This window comes from Sus scrofa, chromosome 9 (assembly GCF_000003025.6).
Source record: "Sus scrofa isolate TJ Tabasco breed Duroc chromosome 9, Sscrofa11.1, whole genome shotgun sequence".
In the NCBI taxonomy this organism is placed as follows: Eukaryota; Metazoa; Chordata; class Mammalia; order Artiodactyla; family Suidae; genus Sus; species Sus scrofa.
This window is the reverse complement of record NC_010451.4, coordinates 136,955,697-136,972,675: the sequence shown is the minus strand read 5'-3', so window position 1 is coordinate 136,972,675 and position 16,979 is coordinate 136,955,697. Positions and strand designations below refer to the sequence as shown.

The 16,979-nt window shown below is 52.6% G+C and overlaps 1 protein-coding gene across 1 annotated transcript in view; it reads left to right on the top strand.

The window, feature by feature from the left end:
• The window catches only part of COBL (cordon-bleu WH2 repeat protein), a 204,729-nt gene that overhangs the window by 82,574 nt on the left and 105,176 nt on the right, over positions 1 to 16,979 (top strand). Inside the window, 3 exon segments of the mRNA XM_021063931.1 lie at positions 627 to 837; positions 3,769 to 3,997; positions 10,349 to 10,446. Coding sequence (XP_020919590.1) covers positions 627 to 837; positions 3,769 to 3,997; positions 10,349 to 10,446 — 538 coding nt within the window.

The following is a 16,979-nucleotide window of genomic DNA, read 5'->3' as shown; positions in this document are numbered from 1 at the left end:
CTTGGCCTGGCACAGTGGGTTAAAGGATCCAGTGTTGCCGCAGCTGCACCTTGGATTCAGTCCCTGGCCCAGGAACTTCCATAGGCCCCAAGTGTGTCCAAATAAATAAATAAAATGTGGGTTTTTTAAATACGCTATGTTGGGGTTCCCTGATGGCTCAGTGGGTTAAGGATCCAGCATTGTCACTGCTGTGGCTCAGGTCTCTGCCAGGGTGCAGGTTCAGTCCCTGGCCTGGGAACATCTTCATGCCACAGGCACAGCCAAAAATAGATAAACAAATAAAATACACTATATTTACGAATGACTGAAAATTCCGTGCCTCGTACCCATAAGTTAACATCGTCTGTGCTGATCTAGCAGGACTCATGGGTTTCACTGGACTGTAACTGTTGCCCAGCTCTCCTGGCTCCGATGGTCCATTCGGTGGTGGTGTTTGTTAGGAGTGAACTTGTGAAGATACTGCTGCACGGTCACGTGTGAGGAAGCCACTAGAGGCTCTTCTCCTTCTCCGAGAGCATAGCCAGTGTGCACCTTCGCCCGCTGGTCCGATCGTGCTGCCCACGCTCAGCTGGCAGAAGGGCGAGTGCGGACATTGCCCATGACCGTGGCTTGTTTCTCTCTTGCAGCCATGCCATGATGGACCTCCTGGTCGAACTCTGCCTTCAGAACCACCTGAATCCGTCCAACCACGCCCTGGAGGTCCGCTCTTCAGAAACCCAACAGCCTTTGAATTTTAAGCCAAACACTTTAGTTGGAACCTTGAATGTCCACACCGTGTTTCTGAAAGAAAAAGTTCCTGAAGCGAAAGTTAAGGCTGGCCCCCCAAAGATGCCTGAGGTCAGTAGCACGGGGACCCCTTTGTCACATGAGGACGTATGCAGTTATCTGTGGCCAAAGATGCTGGTGGCGTGAGGCGCCGGAGGAACCCCTTATCTGAGTAACCCATGCAAACAGCTCTGGTTGAGAGTCCCACTTCCGTACTGGGCAAAGTTAGGTACTGAAGTGAGTTTATTTCAGGAGACATAGGTCTGCAGCATTGCATAAAGTTCGTTGTGCTGTATGGTCCCTTCAGGTACCAAAGAAGAGTTCCTGGTCTCCAGCCATCCGTCGGAACTCTCTGCAAAGATGAGAGTGGTCCAGAATTCTGCCCGGGGCAGGGCAAGAGCCACCGATCCCTTGTAGCTACTGAGCAGGGCAATGCAGCGAGTGTGCTCGAAAAACTGGGCCTTTCATTCTCTTAATTCGAATTGAAATAACACACGTAGCCAGTGTCTACCCTCTTGGATGGGTTCCGAAGGTTCTGGTCGGGTCCTGGAGGCCTTCCTGCCCTGGCAGCGGCGAGGGTGTGTAGAAGACTCGGACATCCTCCTGGAGAGAGGGAACAAAGGGGCTTTTTTGAAAAACTGTCAGAAATAGTCATTGCAGTTGGAGAGCATTTTATGTGTAGATTTCAGGCTTTTGATTATTAAATAAGTTAATTTCAGATGTGTATTGTACTCTTTAGGAAAGCTTTGCTCTGGATCTTTATCTCCAATTGAAAGCAGTGCTTGTGTTCCCACTGTGGCTCAGCGGGTTCAGAGCCCCCCTAGCATCCATGAGGATGCGGGTTCTATCCCTAGCCTAGCTCAGTGGGTTAAGAATCCAGAATTGCCGCAAGCTGTGTGGCAGATGTGGCTCGGATCTAGTGTTGCTTTAGCTGCAGCTCCAATTCAGCCCCTAGCCTGGGAAATTCCATATGCCACAGGTGCAGCCCTAGAAAGAAAAAAAAATCAAAGGCTATTTTATTCTTTCAGATAACTGGAATATCTGCTAAATTTCTCTGCTTTTAAAAATGGTAATTTGGCCAACAGTTCATGTTCTCCGGGCTTGGGCAGTTAATCACTTGTACTTGGGGCCAACTGTACTCTTGAGTTCTCCCTGGTTTTTCAAGTAAATCCATGTTCAAGGAAATGAAACCTTTTTTTAATATTCTGTGGCTTTTCTTGTCTTCCTGAGCCCCAGGGGCAGGTGAGCCCAGGGTTATACATGACCTCAGCTTGAGAAGCATGAAGAAGCTCCACGGTTTCCTCTTTCCTCCTGAAGTGCATCAAACCCTGGCCCTCAGGCTGGAAGGGAGTGGGATCCATCTCGGCCAGTTTTTTATTCAGTGCACGCTGTGTCCACTCCCAGGATCTTAAAACCATATGGGTGATCAGTTAAGACCAAACAGAAGCTGGCTGCGTGAAACTTCAGCATACCACACTTTTGTCTTTGTTTTTAGGGCCACACCTGTGGCATTGGAAGTTCCCGGCCTAAGGGTCAAATCAGAGCCGCAGTTGCCAGCCTACAGCACAGCCACGGCAACACTAGATCCCAGCTGCATCTGCGACCTATACCACAGGTTGTAGCAACGCTGGATCCTTAACCCGCTGAGTGAGGCCAGGGATCGAACCTGCATCCTCATGGAGACAACATCAGGTCCTTAACCTGCTGAGCCAAATGGGAACTTCTGTTACACTTTTTGTACCTGTAGACATTTACAATCAGCTTTAGTCTAATTGATTTACTTTCTGATTATTTTATGCCTATGATTTATAGGTCTAATATAGTTTTCTAGCTTAAAATACATATGTGTGGTGTATTTCTATGAATCTATGTGTAGCATATACACACTCTATGTATTTCTATAGATGTGAATATATTCAGGTGACTATTTTGGCTTCTTAAACAAAATTTTGATGTTTTATGGGGTTTTTTTCCTTTAAATTGGATTGTTCACGATAGTTTCACACTATTTTTCTTTAGAAAATGTTTTAAGCGCCTTGTGGTTAGTCTGTCCGGAATCCTTGAAAGACAGTCTATTCCTTGAGATCTGTCTTTCCTTTCCCCACATCGTTAGCCGGTTGTTCATTAGCAGAGGAGATTCGAGCGGAGCCCCCCACTGGCTCAGTGGGTTAAGAAGGACATAGCTGTGAAGGAACCAGGCAGGATGAGCCAGAAGGAACACAGCTGCAGCCAAACGCGTTGTTGACCTAGCCAGCAGCTTCAGCTGAAGCATCGCTTTGGTAGCTGCTCTAAGTCGCCTTGAAGACAACCTGGGCAGCTGAAGGAGGGCAGGAAGTTCAGTGCTCTCAGGGGATCACTGTCGGTTTGGTTGGGAAGGAGGACGAGAGGATGGCCAGGAGCAAGTCAGCCCGGCTCTGAGTCAGCAGTGCAGGTGGAAGACTTTGCAAATGCACGGAGAGCATGTGGGCTTTACCCATAAAACAATCAAAAAGCCACACACACACACACACACACACACACGTTTTCTGTATGTTTGAAACCTGCCGTCATAGTTTTTAAAAGGAGAAAATACTCCATTTTTTAAAGTCAGAGTCATCCACTGAATAGAATTAAGTGGGTCTTCACATCAAAGGCTGTTCATTACCGAGGTCGGGCCGTCCCCTGAAAAGTGATCTTTTTCTGGAGTTCCCTGGTGGCAGAGCAGTAAAGGATCTGGTGTTGTCCCTGCTGTGGCTCTGGTCGCTGCTGTGGCGTGAGCTCCGTGGCCGACCCAGGAACTTCCACATTCCGGCAGCATGGCCAAACAAACAAAACAAAATCCCTAAAGTACACACAGGGTCCCAGGCATTTATTTTTCCCAACTTAGTATGCCCTCTTCGCCCACGACCCACTGAATTTGGGAAGCAAGCCTGGACCCACACAGAGTCTGGCCCCGCTCCACCCTGGCATAAACACCGCTGTGGGCAGATGTGCTCACGGGGTCGTGCCCGCTGTGTTTTGCAGAAGACCGTGCGCCTGGTCGTCAACTACCTGCGCACGCAGAAGGCAGTGGTGCGCGTGAGCCCCGAGGTGCCTCTGCAGAACCTCCTGCCGCTCATCTGCGCCAAGTGCGACGTCAGCCCGGAGCACGTGGTGCTCCTCAGGGACAACGTGGCCGGCGAGGAGCTGGAGCTCTCCAAGTCCCTGAGCCAGCTGGGGATAAAGGAGCTCTACGCCTGGGACAACCAGCGAGGTGAGGCCCCCCCTACGTCCCCCGGGCCGCGGACGGCTGTGCGCGCATGCGCCGCCCAGCAGCCGGGCACGTGCCTGTGTCCCCGCATCTCGGATTCGGTGCAAAGCAGCGCGGGCGGGGGCGCAGAACCCCGAAGGGCAGGGGGCACGGCAGTGACTCCTCTTTCCCCCGGTGGTCCGCACGCCTCCGACCCCCCCTCTCCTGTGAGCGTCCACGAGACGCTTAAACGGGGGAGAAGTGCGAACACTGGGGCTCTCGCTCTGAAAGAACAGACACCGCCTGTGAACCGTATTGGCTTGGATTTCCTTTGCGGTCGCTATTAAACCCTCCCAAGTCTCGCACGTTGTTAGCCGTTGAAGCCAGCGGCACAAGTGGCTCCTCCCCAAATGTGCTTTCTCCTCCCGTGAGTTTGGCACCCGCCTGAGGTCGCCCAGTTAGACCCCCTGGCTTGAGAGGCAGCTTGAGGCCCATGCTGGCACCAAGACCACGCTGTATAAGCGGCTGTCCCCGGGTGACCCAGGCTATTTCAACAACTGTCCGACCAAAAATAAATGTCAGTGTTGCTTACTTTAGGATTATTAAGATGGACCTCACCAAATTGTCCATTTTAATGAGGTCACTCGATATCTGTTGCCTTTTTATTTATTCCACAAATATTGACCAGGTTGGGCTTTTAAAAATATTAGTGTTCAAGTTTTCATATGTTTCTTCAGCTTAAAAAAATTCCCATTTAAAAAAACCTCTGCATATTCTTATTACCATTTTGTGTGTGTGTATGCAATCGGTGATTTCAGAACCTGCCAGAGGTTCTGGACCCAGGTCTCACTGACATTCTAGAAAAGGCTTCAGCTCAGTCACATATAAGAACATAGACCATTTATTCCCTCAAAAAAAAAAAAAGTGTTCCCACATTTGAGAGTAGTGCACCTCACGTTTGACCCAGTATCTTTTTAAAACATGGACAGGATTATTCTCAGCACCTGCTTCAGGGGCCCGGGTGTCGTGTGTGTCGACTGGTTGTGGTGGCCCTGTTTAGATTTGGTTTCTGGGACTCTGGAAACAGAGCTTTCCTTTGGCAAGATAGGGAAAAAAGAGGGAAAGACAGGAAAGGAAAAACTGCCCCCATCTAGGCCTGTGAGGGGAAGAGACTCTGCAAGTATGTTTGTTACGTGCTAATCACTCGCTGTATCTTGAAACGTCGTTGTGCAACCTGTTAGCCGGGAAAGCCCTGTAGCAGCGCTAACAGCATCTCTCCGTTAAGGGAAACTCAACGAGGCCGGAGCTCCCTCTTCTCATCCTCCCCACCCCCCCAGCCCCCTCCTCGCTGCCTTGGGCACGCCCCCCCCCCGACCTGGCAGCCTCCCCCACAAAGGAGGGGCAACCCTGGTGTGATGGGGACCCGCTCTGCCGGGACCAGCATGCCTTCATCCGGCCCATCGTGCGCCGTGCGGGCTGTGACATCGCCGCCAAACGCCTCTGTCCCCTCCTCCTGACACTCAGACACTTGAGTGGAGAACATTTCTGTCCCCGTCCCTGAGGAGCCCTCCACGTTGTCGCTCCCGCTCACGCCCTGTCCCCGGCGCACAGGCGGTGGGGAGACGGGGACGCCCAGGCCGGAGGCGCGGAAGGCAGAGGCCCGGCGGCGGCAGCGTGAGACGCAGCGGGCTTTGCTGCCACCTGCCGCCGGGACGGCGCCTAGCAGCCCGGCCCGTGCAGGCCTCGAGGGGATGGGGCCGGGACGCGGGCCTTCGCGTGCTGGGCCCCCCAGGGAACCGCCCCACCCCCGCCCCCCGCGACCCCTGGCACAAGTTGACGCAGGGCTGGAGGCTTTGTGCCACCGCGGGTCGAGAAGCCCGTCGTCACTCTCTGTCGTCTGCCTTTTCCAGTTCTTCTGACCAAAACGCAATCGGAGCCCTCCCTGAGCTGCCGAGGTACCGTGAGCCCCGCGCTGTCCTGCCAGGCTGCCCTCTGCATGGCTCTGGGCTGCGGCCATGCACGGAGTGACCCCAGGGCATGTGGGGGTGGCACCTCCTGGGGGGGGATGTCTTGCCAGGCTGAAATGAGGTTGTGGTTTGATTCCCTGAACCTCTGGTTGGCTAAGCCAGGAATGTCCCTCGTGTGAAGATTTGCTGTGTGGCCCTGATGGGTGAGAAAGGAAGCGGGTTGCTGTGGAAAACAGGGCCTTTATGAACATAGAACTTGAGGGCAGCGGGGACGTGGTACATGCGGGAAAGGCGTCCTTTCCTTCCTGCTGCCTGCGCCGCCCTGTCCTGACCTGCCCCCAGCTCTGTCCCGCCTGCTGCAGGATTTGGGGACAGTGTGGATGGTGGTGAAATCTGACCTTTTATGTCATAAACAAGCATGTCAATGATCAGTCCAGATTTTGCTTTTATTTCTTATAAATTACATAATGCATACACATATGCATGCACATATTTACATAAGTATGTATGTTCACACATATATATTGGGATTTATATAAACCTTTGGGATCACACACACACGCGCGCAAGTGCACTCCAAGGGGGTCCTTGAACTCACACTGAGTGTTTGTATTTTACAGAAATTTCTGTCCATGTTTGTTAAAGTGTTTAAGAATAGACTTTGTTTCTAGAAAAAAAAAATAATGCAGGGGCGTAATCTCCAGAATATACAAACAGCTCATGCAGCTCAATATCCAAAAAACAAGCAACTCAATCAAAAAATGGGCAGAAGACCTAAAGAGACATTTTCCAAAGAAGACAGACAGCTGGCCAATAGGCACATGCAAAGATCCTCCATATTGCTAATTATTAGAGAAATGCAAACCAAAACGACACTGAAGCATCACCTCACCCCCGTCAGAATGGCCAGCATCAAAAAGTCTGCAAATAAGAAATTCTGGAGAGGACGTGGAGAAAAGGAAACCCTCCTACACTGTTGGCGGGAATGGAGGTTCCCTTACAAAAGTAAAAGCAGAGCTGTCATATGATGCAGCAGTCCCACTTCTGGGCACATAGCCAGAGAAAAAGCTGAATTCCAAAAGATAAATGCACCCTTATGTTCCTAGCAGCCCTGCTTACATTTGCCAAGACTTGGAAGCAACCTAACTGTCTATCACCAGACAAATGGAAACGATGCAGGATGTTTACACAATGAAAGGTCACTCGGCCGTCAAAAGAATGAGATCACGCCCTTTGCAACAACACGGAGGGACCTAGAGGATTTCATACGAAGTGCAGTCAGAGAGAGAAAGACAGATATCATAGGGCTTCACTTATATGTAGGATCTTAAAAATGATACAAATGAGCTTATTTACAAAACAGTAACAGCCTCACGGACAGAGAAAACAAACTTGATTACCAACGGGGATAGCAGAGGGGGAGGGGTAAATTGGTTTGGGATGAACACGTAGGCACTACGGTCTATGAAGAAGAGAACCAACACGGTCCTACGTATGGCACAGGAAACTCCACCCGTAACAGCAAAAGGATGAAAAAGTTTTACATAGAGACATACGCATGTGTGTCTGTGTATAACGGAGCCGCAGGGCTGTACACCTGAAACTAACACAACGTTGTCAATTAACTATACTTCGCTACGAAAAGAAGCAACATGAATGCATAGTTGTTTTGAGTGGAAACGTCAATATATATGATGGTTCTGAGTGATCTGACGTGGGGATACCGGCAGGCCGAGAGCAGCAGAGGAGGAGACTCACCACGGTGGTTCTTCTCTCACCGGGTGCCACGGCCCCATCCTGCGGACGCAGGCACTTGCAAACAGGCACAGCTCCGTGCGATGCAGACGCGGTTGCCCTCTTGCCTCGATGAGCTTGGTGACCGTGTTCGTGTCCCCGGCGGCTTGTCTGTTTCCTCTTCGGAAGCGTGGATGTGGGATGAGCTGGTCCTCTGGGGCAGGTCCAGCATCCTCCATCCCTTTGCACCTCTCAGCCCCTCTGTGTCACCTCCCAAATCATTCTGATGCTTCCAGTCTCTGCTTAAGGATGAAGCGCAACCTCTCCTAGACTTTTATTCATATTTAAGTCTTAGTAAATGAGCAGAAATGAAAACAAAGTAGACGCCACCCTCAATTTGTCATCTGTTTAGAACCGTGGAGTCCGGCTCCTGAGTCGTTTCTTGAGGCCTGGCTGTGCACCGGGCCGCTCGCTGCGTGGAGTCTTGCCTGATGGAAACGCTCAGGGAGCCAAGGGTTCTTGCTCTGCTTTCCAGGCCATCCTTCCGGGCGCCTGGTGGTCCCAAACCTCACAGGAGGCCCCACCCAGAGTGGCCAAAGCCTCACCTCTGAGGTCAGGCCAGCTTGGAGCTGGACAGCGCAGCTGAGGCTTCTGAGTCAGCGCAGAGCGGCTCTGAGCCAGGGCTGCCCCGAGCCTGAGTCCTGGGGGTGGTGACCAGCCACCGCCCCTGTTCAGGGAGAGAAACAAGACCCTGGATCTCTGGCCCAGTCTCTCGGTTTGTGTGGTTTGGTGTAACAGCCTGTGGCCAGAGATGTTGCTTCCTTGTTCACCGCCTCATCTCCCAGGCACCATCACATCCTGCACTTCCTACATCCGTGTCACAGGCAGTCAGTTCTAGAACCATCGGAAGTACAGGACACTGCGAGTGTGTGCTGCTGCCCGTGGGCGGCTTCCCTTTGTGGTACCGTGCGCTGGACACAGGCTCTGGCCTGGCAGAGGGTTTGGATGGGATTCACCACGAAGCCCACCTGCCGCATGTGTGGCGGGGTGCATGCATATGCCTCACCGCTACCGAGGGCCTCGGCTGGAGCCCCCGCATGAAACAGGGAGGCCTCGCCCTTGGGGCTAAAGCTGGAGCCTTTGCCACTGACAGCACGGGAGCTGAGTTTGCTTCGCTGGGAGGACAGCGTCAGTGTAAGTACAGGTCCGAAGGCACCGACGCCCGCGTCCGCCTGCTCTGACTGGAACAGGAGATGCTCCCTGATGCTTTCCTGGCTCGGGTGGGTATGTTGGTGGCGGAGTTTGTGAAATCGCCATCCGCTTTTGTCCACCAGTGGGTTGGCAGTCTGGCTCTCCAGCAGTGGGCAGTGGTGGGCAAAGCCATCTTTTGATCTTATAGCAGCGCCTACAGCTTTTCTCCTCTGGCCCCATCTGTGCGCCTTGGAAGAGGAGAAAGGGATAGACTGAGGACAGAGGTCTGGAGTGGCCTCTGGGGTGTCAGCAGGATGGTAGCCAGTGGTTGTGGTGGCACTGAGGGTGCACCACGGTCGTCTGAGTCATCCCCAGGTCTGCCCCTACCACGGTGCCCCCGGGCCTTTGCTCCACCAGCTCTCAGGCTCTCAAGTGTGGTCCCCGCTGCTTAGGCATCCTGAGAGGGCGGCCTGGACCCACCCCGAGTCTCCCAGTTAGGGCTCTGGGGGGGGGGGCAAGCTCCCAGGGATGCCATCCTGGAGACAGCAGACCTGGGCTGCGTGGTCAGCTGCCCGAGGGCGCCCATTCTAGCCTGATGGAGAAAACCCAGGAGGGCAAGCAGGCTGTGGATTTAGAATTCAAAAGTAAAAACAGTAAAAGGAAACAGGGGCCCCCTGGAGAATGTGATTGAAAAGGAAATCATTCCGCTCAAGGCAGAGGAAGGAGAATCTGGGAACGCGGGTCCTGGAAGCGCCGACGTGCTTAGTTCTGATCCCAGCTGGGAACCAGCACCATCACGCCGCATTCTGGAAAGGAGTGGTTGCTTCAAGCAGGGAAGCCGTGGGTGAATTTTGTTTAGTTTGTGTCTGTTCCTCCTCATAATCCTTACAGCAGGTGTTTCACAGTCCTGGGAGCTGCGCCGTCAGCCTGGCGGTGACAGACCAGGTGTTGCTGCTGCGGGCGCCTGGCTCAGGGCTGGTCCAAGCCGAGATGGGCCATCTTAAGGGCGCCGCATTTTCAAGGCTTAGTACGAAAACGAAAAACACCTCAGGAATAATTTTATGTGGATTGTGCGATGGAACGAAGATACTTTAGATACACTGGATTAAATACAACATATTATTAAAACGAATTTCACCTGGTTCTTTTTGACGCAGCCACTGGAGAATGTAAACTCACACGTAGAGTCACTCTATTTTCCTGATGCTCGATTCAGACCTAGAACTTTGGGATTTTTTTAACCATACAGCAGGTCGTAAGAACCTTTGGAAGAACCTTGAGTGATATCATGAACTCAGGGGGAGGCTTTGCGGTGCCTCAACAGGCTTTGAGAGAAAGGGTTGCTGGGTTTACTGTCTCATAAGAACTAAAGTCAAGCCCCATAAGGGTGGAGAAAGGAAACATTGGTTGATTTTTTTTTTTTTAAAGATTGCCCGTTTCAGATGCTGAAAAATAACTTACTCCTTTTTTTTTTTTTTTCTAGAAACTTTTAGAAAATCATCCCTTGAGAATGATGAAACAGATAAAGAGAAGAAAAAATTTCTGGGATTTTTCAGAGTTAATAAAAGAAGCAACAGTAAGGTAAGTGATTAACTACGCACATGACTCTGCCTTCTGCACACACAGCTTCGTGGGCATCTGTTCTGGGCGTGGCTTGGCGTTTTTCTAAATATGTGTGGCAGTGGTTACTTCCTTCGGGGAAGGAGAGCCTGCCGGGTCAGTGTGAACTGCGGTGCCAGGCTCGTCGTCACACCTCCACCACCAAGGCAGTTGTCTGGGTGACGGCGGTACCTCTTTCCTTTGGCTGCACCGGCCACGTAGACGTCCTGAGCTGGGGATTGAGTCCGGCCACTGCAGCCACCCAGACCGCTGCAGTGACATTGCCGAATCTTTAAGCCGCTGCATCACAAACTTCCAGTGATGATGTTTTTGTTTTCATTTTTAGGGCTGCACCTGAAGCATATGCAGATTCCCAGGCTAGAGGTCAAATCAGAGCTACAGCCTTGGGCCTACCCCACAGCCACAGCCACACTGGACCCACTGAGCAAGGCCAGGGATCAAACCAGCATCCTCACAGAGACTAGTCGGGTTCTTAACCCCTGAGCCATCATGGGAACTCCCCGGTGATGGGTCTTATTCACAGACCTAATGGGAAGTCTTGAGCCGTCTCTGCTGGCGCCTGATCACAGACGAGGCGGGTTCCGCATGTCTCCGTGTGTCCTTTGCAAACCTCTGCTCCGCGTGTCCCCACTTAGGGCCTTCGGAGCCCGTCCCCTCCCGTCTGTCCCTGGCCTTTCCTCCTCGCCAGCGTTCTCCTTTCTCGCCGGAAGTACCAGAAATGACAGATTCAGGCTTTCACGGGGGATTTTCCTGTCACGCAGTACGTGTTGGGTTCCTGGTTCCTGACTTTTTTTTGTTGTTGTTGTTGTCTTTTTAGGGCCGCACCTGCGGCACATGGAGGGTCCCAGGCCAGGGGTCCAATCAGCGCTGCAGCTGCAGGCCTACACCACAGCCACAGCCACGCCAGACCCGAGCCACGTCTGCCATTTGGCTGCGTCTTGCGGCAACGCCAGATCCTTAACCCACTGAGCGAGGCCAGGGATCCACCCCTGTGGATTCTAGTCCGCTTCTTAACCAGCTGAGCCGAGACGGGGAGTCCTGGTTCCCACACCTCTGAGGTCAGGTGGCTGGACCGCGTGCACTGCTGTCCTCTTGGCCTCGTGGGTCCGTTTCTTTTTTCCTTTTTTTTTTTTTTTTAGGGCCGCACCCACAGCATATGGGGGGTCCCAGGCTAGTGGTTGAATCAGAGCTGTAGCCACTGGCCTACACCACAGCCACAGCAACACTGGATCCTTAAGCCACCGAGCGAGGCCAGGGATCAAACCTGCGTCCTCATGGATACTAGTCAGGTTCTTAACCCTCTGAGCCACAAGGGGAGCTCCTAAAATGAGTCTTTACCTACCTCCTTGAAGGACAAAAAATATGCATATCTGTGTATAAAATCTCACCAGAGAATATACTTCAAAGGGTACCATTCTGGCCAGAGTCAAGGAGGGCTGCTCTCTTTCCTCGTTTTAAAACTTCGGTATGTGGAGCTTTTCGTAAACGTGACCATGTGGACATTATTTCTTTGACAAAATCATTTATTCTCCTAACTCAGCAGTTGTGAAAAATACCTTAGAATCACCTTCAGATCCAGTGTCACGGTTGGATCCTTGGCTCATGACCCCGCACTTGCTCATTTTGGGGGGGGCAAGGTGGGGCCCCGGAGCTGTGTTTTCCAGTGCACCCCAGGGACCCTCTGGCAGGAGGTCGCCACACCATCCAGCAAAGCCCTCTCTTAAACAAAGAAGCGGGAAGTCACGATTGCTCACCTTTCAGGAGCAGAAAGGCAGATGCCCAGTGAATTATTTCAGTGGCTACGCAGCCACCGAGCACGCAGTGCAGGGGCAAAAGCTGAATCGAAACCGCACAACTCTCCACCCCGACTTACGTCGTTGGTTTTCTGAGCCAGTTCATCGTCTCGGTCCTCTGCTGTTTTCATGTTACTTATTTTCTAAGCCAGAGAGAGGCTTGGGGGAAAAGCCAAGAAGCGAACTCGTGACTCGTGAATTTCAAAATTGTGACGTTGGGTCCATTCGGAACTGTGGTCCAGTTCCCCAGCCGAGGCGGTGGCAACGAGCAGGGCTGTTTGTGCAGGTGCTGCAGCCGTGGGGCCGCGGGCTGTGGCTGCTTCGCTTTCAAATCGCTGGGGACCGCCGTGCCCACGAAGCCGCTCTCACCCGGGGCTGTGCTCTCGTTGCAGGCCGAGCACAGCAGGCAGCCCGGGGCCGACGGCGAGGAGGACGCCGCCACGTCCACGCGCGGGAGGGGCTCCGGCGTGAGTACTGATGCCTGCGGGGGCTGCCGGCCGACCGGCGGGGCTTCTAGCAGCTTCGCATGACCTTCCAGAAAAGGAAGTTATAGATTCGTTTGGATGGTTTTTGTTTCTGGGGTTTTTCGGTCTAGGCAGATGCTCCAAGCTTCCTGTGGCTCCTTTTTCATTGCTGCACGTGGAAGGGGGGGGTCATGTGAGGGCCTTGACCTCTCACACCGCTCTGGTCATGACGATGGGCCCGTATTATAACTTCTCCTACAGCCAGCGGGTGGGAGCATAAAGGCTGCAGTGGGCACTGCCAGTTTGTGTGACATTTTTTCTTATTTATGCAACATAACACATTCATGACAAGACAGGTAGAGAGAAAGAGAGGGATGGATGGATAGACAGACAGATGGATAGATGGATGGATGGATAGATAAAACCCAGGCAAAAGGTTCATAGGAAATATCCAAAGTATTTATGAAGAAAATTATAAAATTCTACAAATACACACAAAAAAGAGGCGTGTAAGTAGAAAGAAAGGCCACATTCTCAGGTGCGAAGACTCAATTTCATTTGTCATCAGGCTTCATCGTAGAGCTAAGTAAAGGGACTTCCAGAGAGCAGTTTAAAGGGAGAGAAAGAGCATTTTATGGTGACATGGAGCGGAAATAGTGGGTGACTTTCACTGCACAGCCACGGCAGTAAATGAGCCTGCAGTGAGGTAGATTGATTACCGGTCTGGAAGTGAGCGTTGCCTGGGTTTGAGGCAGGACAGCACCAACGAAATGACCGCGGCCCAAGAGGGTGACGGCCATGGCTGCCGCCACCTGCCCGCCCGTGTCAGGCTGGTGCTTCGTCACACGGCCTCGCGGGTCCCCCCACAACACTGCAAAGGGAGAGCAGCCCTTCGTACAGACACGGAACTTCCAGCTTCCAGGGGCCAAGCGGCTGTTCCCCTCCATCTATTAAGGTTTATCCACGTGTCTCGTGTCTGTGTTTATATTTCTTTGTGTCCGAAAGGTCTTGTTAACATCCGATGGCATGTTCTTCTCCGTCGAGCGTGTTGGGGCTCAGGCACCACTCCCGTCATCCTAAATCTCCTCGTGCCACCGACCCCTCGCCGAGGGCCCGCGTCTGCCCCTCGGGGAGGAGCTGAGCTTGCATCCCCAGGCGGCAGAGGGGACCTCTCTCTGTGTCCGCGTTCCTTGTGTGTGTCGTGGGCATAACAGCGCCCGTCTGCAGCATCCTCTTAGTGACGCGCAGTTGCCGAGCTCGACCGGCCTTCGGGAGGCTTCCGAGACGGGGAGTGGCCGGGTCAGAGCGCTGCTAGAAACCGTCCAGACACTGTTGTTTGTTCTTCCTCGAGGAAGCGTACCTGGTTCCCGACCCCTGTAACCTGAGGAGTCAGAAAAAAAGAGATCTGCTTTAAAAAAATTATCCAGGCGTTCCCACCGTGGTGCAGTGGGTTAAGAATCTGGTGGTAGCAGCTCGGGTCGCTGCAGAGGTGCCCGCGGGGGTCAGTCCCCAGCCCTGCTCAGTGGATTAAGGATCTGGCTGTGGCATAGGTCGCAGCTGTCCCTCAGATTCAATATCCTGACCCAGAAACTTCCATAAGCCGTGGGTGCAGTCATTAAAAAAAAAAAAGCCCCATCAGATACCATTATATCGCTTCTTAGTTAAAAGGTCTTCTGGTGAATGGTTTTAAAAGTATTGCCTCAATTTAATAAAAATCATCTGGTGCCATTTCCCCCCTGTTTAGGCAAGTCTGGAATATTCCATCTTGCTAGGAGTTGCTCACTGTGTTCCGAGGGGATTCTCTTTCTAAAGCCTGAATAAGCATTCAGAGTCCAGGTTGTGGCCCTGCTGAAGGTGGAGGCCATACCGGAGCCCAGCCCGCATTTAGAGGGATGCCCATCAGTAATGGGACACTTTTAGAAAAATTTATTAAAAGCCAGGTTTTAAAGTCAAATCCATAATTTGGCGCCGGGAGCCCCAGGCTCATGGGAGAGCCCGCGTCTCTGCCCCGCCTGGTGAGAGTCACGTCTCACGTGGGTGAGGAAGCGATGAAGAGCGTGCCCCCCCAAAACCCGCCACAAGGGGTCCGTGTTTCCACAGCACAGCCGACGCCGCTGAAACTGGAGAGGCTAAGCTTCGCAGGGTTTCTGAGCCTGCCCAAACCCACAGCAGAAAAACGCGTCCCGAGGGGCTGAGCTCTGCTTGGGAGCAGCACTGGTTTGTGCTACAAATGTATTTTGAAGAAGGATTTTTGCAGCTGGTCGCCTTCTCCCGGGCTTTGTGTTCACGATTGTGGGATGAACAGCTCGTGGAAGATTTACAGGTGGAGTGGGGGGGGTCGCACAGGAAGCCCGCAGTCCGCGCAGCTTCCGCTCACTCTGTGGTCCCCTGAGCCTTTCTTATCCCAACGGCCAACGGATCCACACTTGTTTCACGGGGCCTCGTGTCGTGTACAGTTTGCTCTGGTACGATGTGGTCCCAGTAGTTGTTTAAAGGTTCTGTGATCTTCCAGGAAGAGGGGGAAGCGTGGCTTTTGTTTCTGTTTGCTTGGACGTGGAGGCTGGCTTTCTCAGAGCCCCAGCTTCCCCGGCTGTGCTGTGGACTTGCAGGCATCCCCCAAGGCTCCTGAGGGGTTAAGTGAGGCTGCACGGGCACCAGGCCCAGGGAGGCCCTGGAAGCTGCACCGGCTAAGCTGCCGCACTCTGCCCTGCGACTTGGTTACGGGTCGCCTCTTTTCCCTACTGTTATGAATAACGCGAGGGCCATCTCTGTCCCCGGAGCCTGTTTTCACTTGGGGGACTTTCCTTATAAAAGACACTTGCAAAGGTTTTAAAGAATCAGAGGGTGAGACGGTGTAATGGCTTTCCAGGCAGTTTATGTTACCCTGGTGTTTCCTTAAAGTGCACCCCCAGCAGCAGGTACCGGAGCTGATAAGCCCTCAATTCGCTCTTTCTTCCACACGCTGTAACTCCAGCGGCTCCGATGTGAACCTTCCATCAAACCGTGGAAGGTTCACAAACCCTAAGACGTCACTTAGAAAAATGATCCGCAGGTTCTCTGTACACCTGTTAGCCCGTGAAAAATAATTTTTGAAAGATTTCATGTGACTTATGCTCTCCAATGAGAATCTGGAAACTCTCAGGGGAAGGACTTGTTTTTATGTTATTTTGTATTTCGTTTTAAGATTTATTGGCGTAGAGTTGATTTACGAGGCTGTGACCATTTCTGCTGCACAACAGAGTGACCTGTCACACGTGCGCTCACGTCCACTCTCTCGCCGATTCTTTCCCCACGTGGGTGATCGCGGGATAGTGGGTAGAGTTCTCTGTGCTGGACAGCAGGTCCCCGTTGGCCAATCACTCCATATACCTCAGGAAGGCCTAGTTTTTAAAGCCGCGACAAATTTTTACCAAAGCACTGAAATCTTAGAATGGGAATAAACGGCTCTCACCAGAGCCTGGAGAGTTGACTGAAGTGCCTCTTGCCAACAGCTTGTTCTCAGAGTGAGAAGAGGAAATGGATATTTTTAACCTCATGGCTGAGAATTTCACCTTAGGGATGAGAGGCAAAAAAAAAGTCCCTCTCAAAATCCTGATTTTCCTTATTTCCCTTGGAACACGAGTGTCTGTTTTTTCCTAACACCTGCTCGCCTTCTGTGACCTTCCTCTGCTCTTGGACAGACAAACACAGAACTGCAGAAAGTCAGTCCTGCTCGCAGGTAGGCGGGGTGAGTGGCATGCAAGCTGCTTCTGGAACCCGGCAGCAGGGAGAAGCAGACGATGGCCCTGCCTCGCCCTCCCGGCCCTGTCCTCACGGCGGGTGGCCTCACCCAAGCTTGGGCTCCGGAGGGTACCTGGGACCCCGAGGGGAGCCAGGCCAAGCGCGACCTCCAGAAGAAACACACCCCAGGAGCCCTGCCCAGCGATGCTGGACTCCAGCCACAGGAGCGTCTGGGGGTCTTGAGAGAGTTCTGGTGTGGGGGACAGGGAGGCGGCCTGCGAGTTGACGTTGGCGTCACTTTCATTTCGAGGTCAGAATGAGGCCCATATTTCGCTGGCGAAGGCTGTGCGCTGCCCCGTGATAGACTGTGGGGCTGTGATTATGAGGGAAGCGTAACTCTTTGGAAGGACAGCCACCCGTAAAGCCTCCTGTTGCCTCGAGAGGTTTCCTGCGTGACCCTGGAGAGCCTGGTGTCTCCCCTTGGAGGAGAGACAGACACCAGCTTTTGAGAGGCACG